We start from the raw sequence: 16802 nt of genomic DNA, 5'->3' as shown, positions 1-16802 counted from the left end.
GAGACCCGAGGTGGTTGCCAGCAATGTTGTCAGGGTCCTGGGTCTCCTGACCCAGCGTTTTTAGTTCTTTGTGATGTTTGTATTATTGTACTTGTGTGAGTTATTCAATGGTTTCTAGTTTCGATCCCTTGCCCTTCATGTTTCTCTGTGTCCCCTCTGTTCTGTGTAGTCTGTGTCTGCATGTTTGAGTTCCCCTCTGTGTCTTTCGGTTCTTAGAGACCTCTGCCTTATGGTTTATGTCTCTGTGTTTCTTAGTTGCTGTCTCCACTGTGTCAAGTTCGCGTCTCTGTGTTGTCCTTCCTGTTTTACTTTGAAGGTCCATGTCTTATGTGAATGTGTCCTGCTTTGCTTGTCTCGTCAGTCCTGATTTCTCCCAGCTGTGCCCTCCTTCTGTGTCTCATTCCCCTCGTTACTTCCCAGTGTATTTAAACCCTGTGTTTCTCTGAGTCAGTGTTGTGTTGTCCCTCATGCTGTGTGGAGCTCCTTGTGGGTTTAGTTTGCTTTGTATGACTTTCTCCTGCCAGTGAATAAAGCTGAGTTCTTTGTGTTTAAACCTCGTGCCTGAGTGCCTGCATTTTGGGTCCAACTCCTGCCTGCCGCACAGTGTTTCATGACAAATGTTCTCTCTAGGCTGCACACGTGCGCAATTGCGCACTGCTGGCATGGTATGTTTGAATTTGTTTCCAAAATCCCTCATTTAGATGGAAGCTAGCGAGCTAACTTCCTGTTAATTTCTAACTCTGTTAAGTCATAAATTCTGTTTCGTTTTCATGGTTGCTTGGATGATAAACTCAATTGTTACACATGGTAGAGCAGAACGCTGATCATTTTATTACAGATGAAAGAATTTAGATAATTTTTCAACTCTCAGTGATCTATGGACCTGCAGCGGCGTTTGAGCCCAGACACGGCTAGTGACGTCAGACTTAAAGACCGGATAAAGAGTGATATGAACATATCTATAACTTACCAGAATGAAAATGTCTGGAGCACACCAACAGATATTTGGAGATGGAAGAGAACAGGGCCCTATTTCAGGAAGCCGGTTTAGAAAACTCAGAGTGAAAAACGATAATCAGGGTTGAGTAACCCCGAACTGTCCAACTCGGAATATTCGGTTTCAGAAAGGCTGATAACAAGTAGTTCAGTCAACGCGGAGTTGCTTTAACCCCAAGTTAAGCGCGCGCACGAGGATACATAAAGCCCTGATTAGTGGAGCACAGATTAAGCGAGTCACCATGGAGAGGGAAAGAAGGCGCGGTCAATGTATTTTACAGTGCTTGAGGCTGAAATTCTGATGGCAGCATATGCCGATAACATGCAAATTATGCGGGAAAAAAGTAACACAGCCTCAGCTGCAAAAGAAAGGGAGCATGCATGGCAAAACATAGCCGACAGAGTCAATGCGTGAGTGTTAATTTAAACATTGATCTAGGGATTTCCACCCATTTAACACGTTATTTTATTATATTTTATTTTATTTTTTATTTTATACATTTGATTTTGTGATGTGATGTGAGCGCAGGTGCAACCCAACAGGCCCCAAACGTTCCTGGCAGCAAGTAAAAATGAAATATAAAAATATAGTCCAAACAGGTAAGGTGTAATTGTATTATGAGCCATAGTGCTTGGTCTGTTTGTTCGATGTAAATCAATTGCAGTTAGAGGCTACATTAATTTCCCCTCTGTAAGCACTTATTGAAATTATCTGAGCACATTACAAGTACATATTTGCTTACTCTGTATGCTCAAATGTGACCCGTTATAGCCAACAGGAAAAAAGCGGAGGCCCGAAAAACAGGTGGGGGTCCTCCACCACCACCACTCACAGAGCCTGAGCAGTTGGCTTCCACATTTGTGATAATGTTGGCAGCATCACATATGATCTTCACAGTGCAGAGAACACAAATTAGCATCCATTACTATAATGAAATAATTAATTAATCTAAACTCGCTTTGTGAAACCGAAAACCCAGAGTTTTCGTTAACTCAGGGTATACTTACTCAGAGTTTGCACTAAACTGGCTTCCTGAAATAGGGTCCTGGATATCAACTCGTCTCACAGCTGCAATCCAGACTAGGCGCCTTCTTTTGGTAACATCTGATACATGAGCTGCCTCATGTTGCTTCCAGGTGGGGAAAGAATGAAAAGATAAACCATTTTCAACCTTATTCCCCCTGCCGGTCATGCGATCTAACTTTACAACCGACCGCACAGCAAGTACGAACCATAGCTGGTGTTATCCATGTACATTCACTCCTCATTCGCTAGCGCTTTGTTTGGCCCAGAAACATGGTGCCTCAACCAAACATCCTGGTCACGCCCCCTCTTGTGACATCACGCTCCAAAAGCCCTATTAGGCTAATAGTTGTGTCACTTCTGGTATTTCAGACAATCCCTTTCCGTCAAAGATTTTTAATTTGTTGTGTTTTTTTGTTTTTTTAATTTGTTGTGGGTTTTTGTAATTTGTTGCGATTTGCACTTCCCAGCCACCGTAGTAAATAGTTTGAAGTGTTTATTTAAAAATGCATTGGCTGCATTAAAAAAAAAAATAGCTGCAAAAAACTTGTTGTTTGTCAAACTGAGTTACTTTTTTGAGGAGTAACTATATAATTATTTGCCCAACATTGGTCATTATTTACTGTATTTTGCAGACAGAGTTACAGACTCTCTCCCAGACCACAGACTCATAATACAAGTCAGAGCTTAATAAAAAGAAAAAGAAAGTTGTGTTTTCGAAATTGGAGTTAGTTATTTTTACTTCCAATAGTGTTAACATACTACAAAGGCCAATGGCTAGATTTTTTTTATTACATTTAAATATTTAAATAAATTATTTACATTTTCATTGTAAGTGGGCTAAAGCAGTTTAAAAGTAGTCTAACATAAATGTAAATGCTGTAATTTGATTATTTTAATAAACCATGTAACTTGGATGGATTCGATGCTCGTGTGACCACAGTGCACACGTCTGCTGACGCTCAGGGAGTTTGTGTGTTCGCTCAGACACATGAAAAATTAGAGGGAACATTGGTTGCCAGTCTGACCGTCAGGTGAACTGAACTTCAAGAAGTTATGACCTGCAGTCTATCTGGGTCAGATATAAACCAAGTTTAGGTGGAGTTTATTTTCGTTGTGCTGACTTTTTACAGTCAGTTACAATAACTCGTACTGCGTGCTAGTTTATATACAGCTGGGTGGGTGCTGATGAGGCCAGCTCTATGTGCACTGCACGAACTGCTAAACAAGTGAATATAACACCATATCTTTTTAAGATGGTTCTTCCACGTCTTACTTCAAATGGGCCAAAGTAGTCTACACCAACCCGGGTGAAGGGTGGATCATCTGGCAACACTCGCTCTTGTGGAAGATCAGCCATCAGTTGTTTCCCAACTCTCCCATGCAAGCGACGACATGTCACACACTTTGCGATGATCTTTCTAATGGCTGTGTTGGCACTTGGGATCCAAAACTTCTGTCGCAATTCAGAGAGCATGTGATTGCGCCCTCCATGCCCAGTTTCTTCATGTATCTGTTGGAGGACTAAGTCAGAAATGTGAAAGTCTCTAGACAGGATAATAGGCTGCTTAGAGATTTCCGGCATAGCTGCCCAGCTCAATCTTCCACCAACTCTCAACAGATCTTCCTGTAGGACAGGGTTCAGTTTGTATTAGTGGCTATTGCGCTTCACACTTTGTCCCTTGTGTAGAGCTGAAACCTCTTCTGAGAATTTCTCCTTTTGGCAAAATCTGATTATATCGAGCTCTGCTTGATTCAGGTCTTCCACTGAAATTTGTGTAGGCTTAAAGCTTGTCCTGAAACTGTCAATCTGACTTTGCCTCAGCTGTCGATCATTGTCAAAGCTATTCTCCACACTGGTTACACATAGCTCTTTACATTTTTGACAGAGACTCCAAAGTAAGGCTTTAAGTTTCAGGAACCACGCCACCGCTCTTTTCAACTTTGTCCATGATGACAGGTAATTTATCAGTCTCTGGAATGGAGCAACATTTTCTTCCACCTCTATCTTGTTTACTGTGGCTCTCTTGATCTCAGGATCACCAGAAGTGACTTCTGAACAGTTCAGTGGAGTGTTAGGCCAAAACTCCACTGGACTGCGAAGAAACTCTGGCCCAGACACCCACGTTCTGTTCTTCATAAATTCATCTACTCTTTGCCCTCTTGAGGTGCTGATGTGTTTCCACTGTTCCACATCAGAGCCTTTCAGGATAGCTGCAACTCTGTTTGCCACAAACGTACGAAAACGCGTGGTCTCATTCCGGAGATACTGGAGCACCACTGTACTGTCTGTCCAAAAAACTGATTCTGCAAGGTTCAGTTGTAGCTCTCTTCTCAGGACACTATCCATCCTAATGGCTACTGTAGCAGCAGTCAATTCCAGACGGGGTATGGTAGGATGCCTGAGAGGCGCCACTCTGGACTTGCCCATCATAAATGCACATTGTGTCTCATTGCTTGTGTTACGCATGAGTAGGTAGCTGACTGAGCCATATGCATCCTCACTTGCGTCTGCAAAGTGATGTAGTTGTGCAAATACATCATTTTGAAACATCTTGCAACTGAAAAGTGTTCCAAAGCAGGAAGGCTGGTTAACCAGTCAGTGCTGGTTTCTTCCTTTTCAATAGGAGTTTTTCCTTCCCACTTTTGCCAAAGTGCTGCTCATAGGGGGTCATATGATTGTTGGGTTTTTCTCTGTATCTATGAAGCGCCTTGAGGTGACTTTTTTTGTGATTTGGTGCTATAGAAATAAAATTGAATTGAATTCTCTCATTCTCTCCCCTCCCTCTCCTGTTTCTACTTCAATCATTGTTACGGTCGCTGACTTCTAGTGGCTCTCCCTCTGTCGAAGAGGTTTTTTTTCTCTTTTTCTTGTGTTGCAGGTCTGCCTCATGAGCCACAGCTGAGGTGTGTTCCAGCTCGTCAGCCACGGCATATAGTCTGCCATCCTAAACTACCACACCCCTGCCACTTCCCCCATTTTTGCCAGAGCTATGAGCTGTAGTGTTTTGGGCAGCGGGCCTTAGTGTGTATGTGTGTGAGAACTTAAACTCTGTGGAACTTTGGTTTTCTTTCTTTTATTGTAAGCAAAGGTGTGCCCTTATTGTGTTAATTAGTTCATCATTGTGGAAGCAGGTAGGGGTTCTCTGCCATTTTTGTTTCAACTGTTTTCTCCTGTTTTTGGTTAGACAGGAAGCTCAGCCATTGTATTTTGTTTTGGTTAGTGAATACTTGGTTTGATTTCTAGCTAAAGGGGGTGTTTTGTTTGTTGTTTTGGCCTTGGAGACCCTGAAGAAATGAGCTTCCCTGTTTTTATTTTTACTGTAGTAGTTTTGGGCAATAAATCACATTTAATGACATCTATTCTCCAGTAGTTCATGTGTTCTCTTTCACTTTGTGTTACCCCTCACTCCAGTCAACCCTTCATTTTTAAGTGGGGCGTAACAATCATGAAACTGATCAATAATCAGCTGATCGGCTTTTCTCTCTTGTTTATTTATCGCCCACTTTGCGCCAGAAAGAGGAAACCAGCGGATATCGCGCTAAACAACAGCAGCACGTTTCAGCTTGATCAGCTGTTGTTAGAATGTATTTAATATTAATTTCCAGTATCAGCTGATGTTTGCTGGAGCCACAGCTGTAAAGCTGCTGGTCATGATGTCGGTTTGGATATGTGGTGAGAGGGAAACATGAAGATGAAACCAGGAGATGTCCTTACTGAACCATCAGAGCTGAACAGGTGATGGAGAAACAGGTTTACCTTTCAGGTGACATGGATGAGTTGAAGGGAAGTTATGAACTGTTTCTGAGAGACAAATAACACCAGGATCCTTTTCGAAGTAGCTGACAGCTGGTAACTGTGCAGGGGCGGGTCTAGCAAAGTGTTGGCAGGGGGCCAGGTAGGACATTAACAGGGAAAGGGGGGCACAGAGATATACTTATTCTCATTTAAAATGTCTCGCTTTTATTAAATAATTATCTGAATCTTACAACCAACGTTTTTATCTGATGTAAAATGTATAGAAATCATACATATACCAACAAGACTGTACATCACTGACAGTTTTTTTTTTTTTTGTCCCAGTCCAGTCCTGGATGTTGTCCAAGGATCTTGGAGTTCTTTGACTGTCAGGTGATGGTATAGTCTGTGCTCGGATTTAAATGAGGATTAACTCAGATTGGCAAATCCACACTGACATAATCTGTTGTGGTACTACTAGCCTGACTAGCAGATTATATTTGCTGTAGCTTTTTTTGCCTGACTTTGCAAACACTTAAAAACAACCTCTAGTGCATTCAGACATATTTTGAGTAATTAGGGTAAAGGATGGAGAATCAAGGAGAAAGTCAAATTGGACATGGTGAGCAGGAATGGCAATCAAAAGATACGAAAAGCAGGGACATGCAAGAAGAGAGATGTGAGCTAGATGATGCAATGGTGATCAGTGGAGGTATGGAAGAGTGGAACGACTTTGTTTTAGGAGCACAGCCAAAGGAAGTCAATGTGGTGACTGAATGGAAAGCTGATAAAGCCGTGACCCCACACCATGTTATCACCAGGGTTTTAATAGTTTTGCAATTTTCATTAGTCTTTATTTTTATTTAGTTTTGACTTCAGATTTTCAATTTTATATCAGTTTTAATTAGTTTTTAACAATTGTTTGCTAGTTTAGTTTTTTTTTTTTTTTGAAAATCCTTAGTTTCAGTTTAGTTTTGATTAATTTCAGTTTAGTTTTAGTCGTGTTTGCAATAATTAAGTGTAACAAAATCCCAGTTTCATCATATCAGTCATGCTCTTCTGCTCATCCTTGGGTATGTTGCTATTCCAGCTATCATACCCTGCACCCTGGACAGGTCGCCTGTCTGTCGCAGGGCTAACACGCAGAGACAGACAACTCACATTCCCACCTATGGGTTCTTTAAATAAATAAAGGCAGATGAACAACCATTGATACCAGGCAACTATAAAATGTATATCTTTGCCCCAATGAGACTATTAACTCTCGCAGCACCGGGTGTTTGTAATTTTGGTTCAAGTGAATTGATAAACTTTTTGAAGGCAATTGACTCACACAGTTGTGTAGATGTCCCCGTCCTGTTGTCTCGGGATGCATCACGCTGCCTTGCCTGGGGTTAGCGTCTGTTTCTGGGGATGAGGGTTGAGTGTGCTCCCTTACGTTCTCAAGGTAAGCTAGGTTAGCCTTCTTGTGTGAGCTTTTCAAGTGCACTTTAAGGTTTGTGGGATTTTTCCCCTTTAGAAATGTCCCTCATAATTTGTCTCTTTCCACTACAAGACACTTGCTTTATCCAAAACACAGTCATATTCAAAGTAATCCCAAATTGGACTCTGGCGCTTTCTCCCGACTTTTCTTGACATGATTCTGCGCGTGGGCGGAGCAGCGACACAGACGACTCGACTAACGTGCTGCCACCTGCTGGCATAATGACACACAGCAAGGAAAAATCTGGAAACTAAACTTCATTTTCACCCTCGACTATTGTAGGACACACACACATCAATGAAAACTAAACACATTTTTGCTATAAATTCAGTTAATTTTAGTTAGTTTTGTGACCACTCATTACAGTTTTAGTTAGTTTTCCTTTTTTTGTTTTTATTTTTATTTCCGTTAACGAAAATGTTTTTTCAATTCTAGTTTTCGTTAACAATAATAACCTTGGTTATCACTGAACAGTTACACCAAAGGTGAGTCTCACAGGATTTTTTTTTTTAAACATTTTCAATCATTATTTGAAACATTGTGATCAAAGAAATACTCATTAAGCAGTCTTATATATCAGTAAGCAGGGATTGTTAGGTTTATATACTTATGGCTAGAGATTCTAACTGTCTTCATACAGAATCATTTTGGGACAGATCAGATACCTTACCTATAACTTTTTAATAATCTATCGATCTATCCCTTCATCCATCCATTTTCCTATCTATAGGGAATATAATAGGACAAAAGTCAGTGTACGTCCTGTGCAGGTTGCTTATGTGTTACAGGGCTAAGACAGACAACCATTAACACCTATTAACAAGTTAGAATCACCAGTTAACTTACCCCCACGCATGTCTTTGGACTTTGGGGGGGAAGCCAGAGTACAAAGACACAGGAAGAACATGCAAACGGCAAACAGAAAGGCCCCGGCGTGGATTCAAATCCAGTATCTTTTTACTGTGAGCTTCTCAGCTTCATTTAATAATTCCTAACAAATGATACTGGCAAACGATTTTAAATTGATTTGCATTACACTGTTACACTTTACACTATTTCACTGCTCTGAATCAAAAGTTCAGTCTTTATAAAACCATGACTGAACTGACAATGGCAACAAATTGACTTGTAAAACTAAATTAGATCGCAAAGTAATTACACATGTTCACTCTTTCCTGTTTCTTCGTGGAACAGCTGTTATGGCCCTAGGCCTTTATTTGGATTTGCTATGTGAGTGTGTGTAGTCCTTGTGTTGTCGGGAGATTGTGGACATGACCAGGAGCTCTGGCCAGTGTTTTGTGGGCAAAAAATCCCATCTTTCTAGGTCTTCCCAGTCTCTATTCCTGCTGCTCTCTTGCTCCGGTCCTCTGCTGGTGTTGTTACGGTCGCTGACCTCTAGTGGCTCTCCCTCTGTCGAAGAGTTGTTTTTCTCCTTTTCTTGTGTTGCAGGTCTGCCTCATGAGCCGCAGCTGAGGTGTGTTTCAGCTCGTCAGCCACGGCATATAGTCTGCCATCCTAAACTGCCACACCCCCTGCCATTTTCCCCATGTTTGCCAGAGCTGTGAGCTGTAGAGTTTTGGGCAGCAGGCCTTTGTGTGTATGTGTGTGAGAACTTACCCTCTGTGAACTTTGGTTTTTCTTTCTTTTATTGTGAGTGAAGGTGTGCCCTTATTGTGATAATTAGTTTGTCATTGTGGAAGCAGGTAGGGGTTCTCTGCCATTTTTGTTTCAACTGTTTTCTCCTGGTTTGGTTAGACAGGGAGCTCAGCCATTGTATTTTGTTTTTGGTTAGTGAGTACTTGGTTTTGATTTCTAGCTAAAGGGGGGTGTTTTGTTTATTGTTTTGGCCTTGGAGACCCTGAAGAAAAGAGCTTCCCTGTGTTTTCGTACTGTAGTACACTCAGAAAAATAAAGGTGCCAACTGGAACCAAAAGTGGTTCTTTAGACTGATGCCATAGAAGAACCTTTTTTGGTGCCACAAAGAACCTTTCAAACAATGGTTCTTTGAAGAACCATTTCTTTCAGTGGTTCATTGAAGAACCTTTAAAGGTGCCCCAAAGAACCATCAAGAAATGGTTCTTTGGGGCACCTTTAATGGTTTTTCAATGAACCTTTTTAAAAATCGTTCTTTAAAGAACCATTTTTAAAAAGGTCCTTCAAATGGTTCTTTAAAAGAACCATTTTAAAGAACCTTTTTTGAGTGGTTCTTTAAAAAACCATTTTAAATCTTTCAAAATAAAATGCATCATAAATTGAATTTGAGTAGGGTAAAAATAAATACGAGCACAGCATAGACATATATTAATGGTTTATTGTCATTTTGTAGTTACCAAAAGACAAAAAGGCATTTTAACCCTCAGCACAACATCACTACTAATACATGTCACATATTAGTGTTTTAAACAGTAATAATTAAATATATTTGCTATACTATAAATAAATATATATAAATACTATAGCTACAGATAACACAACAATACATTTATTGTTTAATTAATAAAACATCAGAAAGTGATAAAACACATTAGAAATAGCAATAGCTTCATAACAGACCAATAAATCAACACATTTTCATCAGCAGATGTTTGCATGTTCAGTAAAAATATTTCAACAACAAGTTTATGATTAAAATGATCAATGAACTTTAGCATTACGCTATGTAATGTACGTTTCATGTTGTACTCATGGTCTTTTGTTAGTCCAGTTTAGGATAATGTCTCTGACGTATGTTTCATATCAAATACAGGGAGTGCAGAATTATTAGGCAAATGAGTATTTTGTCCACATCATCCTCTTCATGCATGTTGTCTTACTCCAAGCTGTATAGGCTCTAGGGCTGCCACGATTAGTCGACTAGTCACGATTATGTCGACTATTAAAATCGTCGACGACTAATTTAATAGTCGACGCATCGTTTGAAGCTTTGTAAGATCACAAAGGACGCAGGAATGAGTAGAAGGATTTAAGAGTGTAATAACGGACTGAAACAGAAGATGGCAGCACTGCATGTACAAGGATGCCAGCTGCCGTTAAACCCCGAAGAAGAAGAAGCTGTGTCCCAGAATTCATAGCGCAGCCCAGCATAGTTGTCAACAATGGCGGCAGCTAGTTAGTTTTAACTTTACTCTTATTATTCTTTCTGGGTCACAAAATAAACGTTTAACATATTTTCAGGCGAGAATGTAGCTGTGTAAACCTCAAATATCTGCTCAGTTTATCAAGACACCACATATTTTCAAAAGCGCTCCGACGTTTTCGGAGACGTCTGTTACCCACTAGCTCGTTAGCTAGGCGGGGGCAAGGCTAACTAGAGCCGTGAGAACACCGGACTCCCGGCAAATCGTTTTCAAACCCACCGCCGTCTTTCGCTAGTCAGGTTAAACATATATATGAGTCACTTAGATAACTTAAAAATGTTATTGTTTGGCTTTCTTTAGTATTTTATTTGTTCCTGAGTAAATCTGTTTGGCTGAGATTAAAGTTATAGTTTTTGCACAGCTAAAACTGTCAAGCAGACAGCTGATTATCAGAAGTGTGAGACGCTGGAGAATATACTCCGGTGTCCTGTTATATTTTAGAAAGCAAGGAGTTTATTAAACTTCACCGAAACAATCTGCAAATTTCATTAAAAATTAATAAACTACCATCTTGTCTTTATTTTTAGTTAGCACAAACACTTCAAGCTGTAAGCTAAAGATAGTTATATAAGACCAGATGCTGCTGGTGCAATAAGCTGTACGCTGTACGTCCAATGGATGATGATCTGATTAGTCGACTAATCGCAAAAATAATCGGTGATTAGTCGACTATCAAAATAATCATTTGTGGCAGCCCTAATAGGCTCGAAAGCCTACTACCAATTAAGCATATTAGGTGATGTGCATCTCTGTAATGAGAAGGGGTGTGGTCTAATGACATCAACACCCTATATCAGGTGTGCATAATTATTAGGCAACATCCTTTCCTTTGGCAAAATGGGTCAAAAGAAGGACTTGACAGGCTCAGAAAAGTCAAAAATAGTGAGATATCTTGCAGAGGGATGCAGCAGTCTCAAAATTGCAAAGCTTCTGAAGCGTGATCATCGAACAATCAAGCGTTTCATTCAAAATAGTCAACAGGGTCGCAAGAAGCGTGTGGAAAAACCAAGGCGCAAAATAACTGCCCATGAACTGAGAAAAGTCAAGCGTGCAGCTGCCAAGATGCCACTTGCCACCAGTTTGGCCATATTTCAGAGCTGCAACATCACTGGAGTGCCCAAAAGCACAAGGTGTGCAATACTCAGAGACATGGCCAAGGTAAGAAAGGCTGAAAGACGACCACCACTGAACAAGACACACAAGCTGAAACGTCAAGACTGGGCCAAGAAATATCTCAAGACTGATTTTTCTAAGGTTTTATGGACTGATGAAATGAGAGTGAGTCTTGATGGGCCAGATGGATGGGCCCGTGGCTGGATTGGTAAAGGGCAGAGAGCTCCAGTCCCACTCAGACGCCAGCAAGGTGGAGGTGGAGTACTGGTTTGGGCTGGTATCATCAAAGATGAGCTTGTGGGGCCTTTTCGGGTTGAGGATGGAGTCAAGCTCAACTCCCAGTCCTACTGCCAGTTTCTGGAAGACACCTTCTTCAAGCAGTGGTACAGGAAGAAGTCTGCATCCTTCAAGAAAAACATGATTTTCATGCAGGACAATGCTCCATCACACGCGTCCAAGTACTCCACAGCGTGGCTGGCAAGAAAGGGTATAAAAGAAGAAAAACTAATGACATGGCCACCTTTTTCACCTGATCTGAACCCCATTGAGAACCTGTGGTCCATCATCAAATGTGAGATTTACAACACAGTACAGTACAGTACACCTCTCTGAACAGTGTCTGGGAGGCTCTGGTTGCTGCTGCACGCAATGTTGATGGTGAACAGATCAAAACACTGACAGAATCCATGGATGGCAGGCTTTTGAGTGTCCTTGCAAAGAAAGGTGGCTATATTGGTCGCTGATTTGTTTTTGTTTTGTTTTTGAATGTCAGAAACGTATATTTGTGAATGTGGAGATGTTATATTGGTTTCACTGGTAAAAATAAATAATTGAAATGGGTGTATATTTGTTTTTTGTTAAGTTGCCTAATAATTATGCACAGTAATAGTCACCTGCACACACAGATATCCCCCTAAAATAGCTAAAACTAAAATCAAACTAAAAACTACTTCCAAAAACATTCAGCTTTGACATTAATGAGTTTTTTGGGTTCATTGAGAACATGGTTGTTGTTCAATAATAAAATTATTCCTCAAAAATACAACTTGCCTAATAATTCTGCACTCCCTGTATATGTCATATCAAAACAAGCCCACACCTGCAGTTTCAGTTTTTCACTGGTGTTTCCTGTCAGCTGGTCAACCTCACATCCATATCAGCCAACCAAATGACAAGTTCCTCCCTTTGTGCTTCAAATCCCTCCCACTCTGAGACAAGGAGCTGAAAGAGATCGAGAAAAGAGTCAATTATAAAGAAGAGAAAAGTGAAACCCTCCTCAGAAGGTCTGACTCGCATACCTGCAGTTGACCTGTGATGGACTCCAGTTTGGCGTTCACGTCATCCCTCGCCGATGCCAACAGCCGAGTCTGCAGGGTGCCCTGGAAGAGCTCAGTTAATGTTCGACTCCTCCTGGTCAGGCTCTCCAGCTGGATGAGCCGAGGTCTCCACTCTCGCCGCTGCCTCTGAACACAGAAACACAAATTGCATCTGAAGCAGGAGGTGCAGATTTTTTTTTTGCTATTCTTTTCTAAATCCAGGCTAGATCACGTGGAGGTATTTGGAAAACTTTTTTGGCCAGCGGACAACTGTTGTCTTGCAGAAAGTCAAATCAAACATATGCGATACACAATCAATTCACAAGAACACATAAAAAAATAAGTCCAGTTCTTGCCTGATTTCAAGTGAAATCTGCATCAAAACAGGGTGACAGAAGTAAAACGAGAGCACAAAGCCTCACTTTTTACAAGCCTGCTATTACAGTTCTCCTCTATGCAGACGACTTTCCTGTTTTCAAGGCACAACTTGGATCTGCTGTACGAATCTTATGGATACACACTAAATGAAACAATAGTGTGCATGACTCCAGATTCTGATCCCTCATCCTAATATGGTCCCAACATAGCAACAGCAAGAAAGCAAATGTTGAGGCTTCAAAATACAAAGTCCATAAACCAATGGCTGACATGGGTTTTATCATAAGGGTGATAAATATACAGATTTCAGTCTGTCTTAGAGATTTGATGTTCATTTACCTGCAGATGCACTATACGTACCTGCTCCATGGTTTTTCACAACATTTTGCACATCACTATTTAATACAGGAAGTAGGTGAACTAAAACAAGTCATCGTTCTTTGTGAGAGGACCATATTAATGAAACCAACCTCAATGACATCATAGGGATCCCTAAAGATGCTCCTGCTGCTTTTCTTCCTCCTCATCCTAAGCTTCCTTCTCCTTGTCCTCGCCTTCCATCCAATTGTAATTCAACCTAATTGTGTTTCTCCCCCTCCTCTTCCTCATTTTGTTGGAGCTGTGAACACAATTAATGTGAATCTGGATTAATTTGTGCAAACAAGAAAAATCTACAGCTTTTTGGTCAGAGGTGCTCTTGTGATTTAAGCCGGGTAGAGTAGATTTATGTGTTGATGCTACCTGCTTCAGCTCTGGCTGCTGAGTGATATTTACTCCCTGGCTGGATTACAAACTTTAACCATGTGCTGAACTTTGGCCCAGCGTTGATACCTCTTGTTAGTATAACGACCTCTTCTTAGCTTGTATGTATGATGTATGATGGTGGATAAATGAAATATACAAAAAAATTAACTATATTACAAAAGAACATCTACCTTGGAAACATCAAATGACTGGAGCATAACTTGTCAACTAGTCCGAAACTAAGTTATGCAGGAACAGCCAAAGACGCACCTTCTCATGTCACATTTCTATTCATTTCTATATAATTCGATTAGACAATAAAGAGTTATCTAATCTAATTATTCATTCAAAACTCTTATGCATAGCTGTATTTTATACAGCTCATACAGAATTCAAAGTACAGGTTCATGTGAGTATTTAATGTACGGCTCAGATCTACAGAATTTCAGAGTTTCTAGAGCAGACACAGAGCTCACGTCATAACAGGCTTCAGGCGCCATTTTAGTGACTTTAACAATATATTAAATTTTAATTTCGGTCTAGCTGACATTAGGTTATGTACGCAGCACGCAATTGAACCACATATTTTAGAAGCCAAAGGTTCAAATTAGCTGGGAGCAGCTTCACTTAATTATAACAGTGGTTTTGTTAGGAAAACAGTTGGATACTAAATTGCGCTGACCTCAACGGCTAACGTATCTAGCTAATCGCTACTGTTAGCACAACATTAACAGCAAGCTACAATGACGAGTAACAAAAACAAAACAGTAATAAGGTTTTAATGAAAATGTTTTACCTTTTCTAACAGTCCCAGAATCCACAGCTTCAAAGTCCAGCAGGTACTGAAGACTGTTATCCGTTTCGCTGTCACCGTCCGTGAGTTTTTTTTCCCGAAGGTCAAGGCCCGCCGCTCGCACACTCTGTCTGCGCATGCGCATCCCAACGACTGACCCCCTCCGTCCGCTCCCGGGAGGTTATAGTATGACGTGTTCTCTCTCTCTCCCTGTCATGTATTTGGCTCGAAACACATATTAACAAATTGATCAGTGATGAACAACTACTCAGATCATTTACCTAAGCAGTGTGCTTTGTCAAAACGAAGTCTGTGTCCATTACACTGACATTCTGTTCTGCAGTTGTTATTTACTTGTATTTTATAATTTGACTTTACATACTGCTGGGTGGTTTGTAAAGTTTATTATTATCATTATGCTATATTTTCAAAAATATATAATAATCTCAAAAGTAATGCCTTGGAGTAGAAAATAGTAATGCTTTATTAAAATTTAAAACTAAAGTACAGTATTTGAATGTGTGTATTGTGTCTATTGTTTGCAATTATTTCTAACTTTTATTTGAATATTCAGTTTCCTACCATCTTCTCTTAAAGGGTAATTGCCAGGTATCCCGCCCTTCCCCTTCGCACACACATGCACACAAAGAAAACACACAGTATAATTCACAGCCTCATTATAGTGAATAAATATTTATGCCATTTACACCATCAAACTTAGATTTGATAAAGAACCTTTTGTTCTTTAAAGAACCATTTGTAATAGCTGAAGAACCATCCACAAAATAAAAAGGTTCTTTGACGTATGATGGTTCTTTAAAGAACCATGAAGACATCTGAAGAACCATTTAAGAACCATAATTTTTCTGAGTGTAGTTTTAGGCAATAAATCTTGTATACTGACATCTATTTCTCCAGTAGTTCATGTGTTCCCTTTCACTTTGTGTTACCCCTCACTCCAGTCGACACTTCGTTCTTAAGTGGGGCGTAACAGTGTGGTGTTCGAGCCACCTTCGTGCCTCAGCATTGCCATTAAAAAAATACTATTTTGGGTTATCATTTTATCATACATTTGCCAGCTCATCCAAACCAGCTTTGCACTAGTCATACAATCCTATACACACATTATTATTAAGCTAAATAAATCTTTTGTAATTCCCATCCAGTTGGTAGCGTGACTCCTTTCTTCGTTGTGGCCTATGAGCCGGTTGTAACACTGTAATATGTCCCATCAGAAAGAGAAAAACGCCATCCCCATCAGGAGGGCCCGTATTCACAATATAAAAGATCATCACAAATGTTTATTTTACTCTTGTTGGATTCAATTGAATTCAATTTTATTTATATAGCGCCAAATCGCAACAAAAGTCGCCTTCATAGATACAGAGAAAAACCCAACAATCATATGACCCCCTATGAGCAGCACTTTGGCGACAGTGGGAAGGAAAAACTCCCTTTTAACAGGAAGAAACCTCCGGCAGAACCAGGCTCAGGGAGGGGCGGGGCCATCTGCTGCGACCGGTTGGGGTGAGAGTGTCATGGTCTGCGGTGGGTGGCTGGAATTTCCATAAGGCTCCTGAACTGACCTGGGATCCACCCCTGGGCAGGGCCAACTCCAGCTCCCGCACACCTGGAGCCTATTGCAGGCAATCAAGCCAGAGGGATTTAAACCACACGTTGATGTTCATTCACTGCCAGTTCGTCATCAACACATGTTGGTAACAGGCCGTATACGTTAAGTTCTTGCTGTGATTCATCCTGTTAACACGACTCTCTTGTGCTACAGTTGCTGTATCCACCTTGGCTCACACTCCACCTCTGGACTCAGGATACCTAGTAATCATTCTGGAAATCTCTCTGTGCCTCACCTGCCTGGCCTCCTGCCATCACACTCCATCTGAAGCCCCGGATCTCAGGCCAGCTTTTCCACGCCGCTCAGCCTCCCCTGGATCTTCATCACCCCCCTCTCAACACTCCAGGTCCCTAACTGCAAGTAAGAATTGCTGCTCTTACAACTGGCCACTGCAGAGCTGCCTTCACTACCTACCTAACGGTGTGTTCACACCGAACGCGATGGAC

The 16802-nt window shown here is 40.9% G+C and overlaps 2 protein-coding genes across 3 annotated transcripts in view; both read right to left on the bottom strand.

Annotated features, from left to right (window-relative positions):
- LOC146670722 (protein NLRC3-like) overlaps positions 1–16802 on the bottom strand; it is a 261535-nt gene that overhangs the window by 143238 nt on the left and 101495 nt on the right. The gene's annotated exons all lie outside the window — the stretch shown is intronic.
- LOC146670726 (uncharacterized) lies at positions 12603–14845 on the bottom strand. Of its 2 annotated transcripts, XM_085405053.1 has the most exons (4): positions 14727–14845; positions 13657–13805; positions 12791–12955; positions 12603–12713 (listed from the first exon to the last, which is right to left on the bottom strand). In XM_085405053.1, the coding sequence occupies exons 2-4, from the start codon at positions 13711–13713 to the stop codon at positions 12624–12626; spliced, it is 312 nt and encodes a 103-aa protein (XP_085261179.1). In that variant the 5' UTR covers positions 13714–13805; positions 14727–14845; the 3' UTR covers positions 12603–12623. The 2 variants fall into 2 exon arrangements, with proteins under 2 accessions (XP_085261179.1, XP_085261180.1); XM_085405054.1 differs by lacking the exon at positions 14727–14845 and having other exon boundaries at positions 13657–14085.

This window comes from Rhamphochromis longiceps, linkage group LG4, assembly GCF_057381845.1.
Source record: "Rhamphochromis longiceps isolate RC_006_pf linkage group LG4, R_longiceps_female_GT1.1, whole genome shotgun sequence".
NCBI lineage: Eukaryota > Metazoa > Chordata > Actinopteri > Cichliformes > Cichlidae > Rhamphochromis > Rhamphochromis longiceps.
Note: the sequence above shows the minus strand (reverse complement) of the source record. Positions and strands in the feature narration are given on the sequence as shown.

Bases quoted from the DNA above. Each gene is read 5' to 3' on its own strand.
- LOC146670726 (XM_085405053.1), bottom strand. From the start codon at position 13,713: ATGAGGAGGAAGAAAAGCAGCAGGAGCATCTTTAGGGATCCCTATGAT. The intron at 12,956-13,656 runs GTTGGTTTCATT...TTCTGTGTTCAG, and splicing joins ATCCCTATGATGTCATTGAG to AGGCAGCGGCGAGAGTGGAG. The intron at 12,714-12,790 runs GTATGCGAGTCA...GATCTCTTTCAG, and splicing joins CCATCACAGGTCAACTGCAG to CTCCTTGTCTCAGAGTGGGA.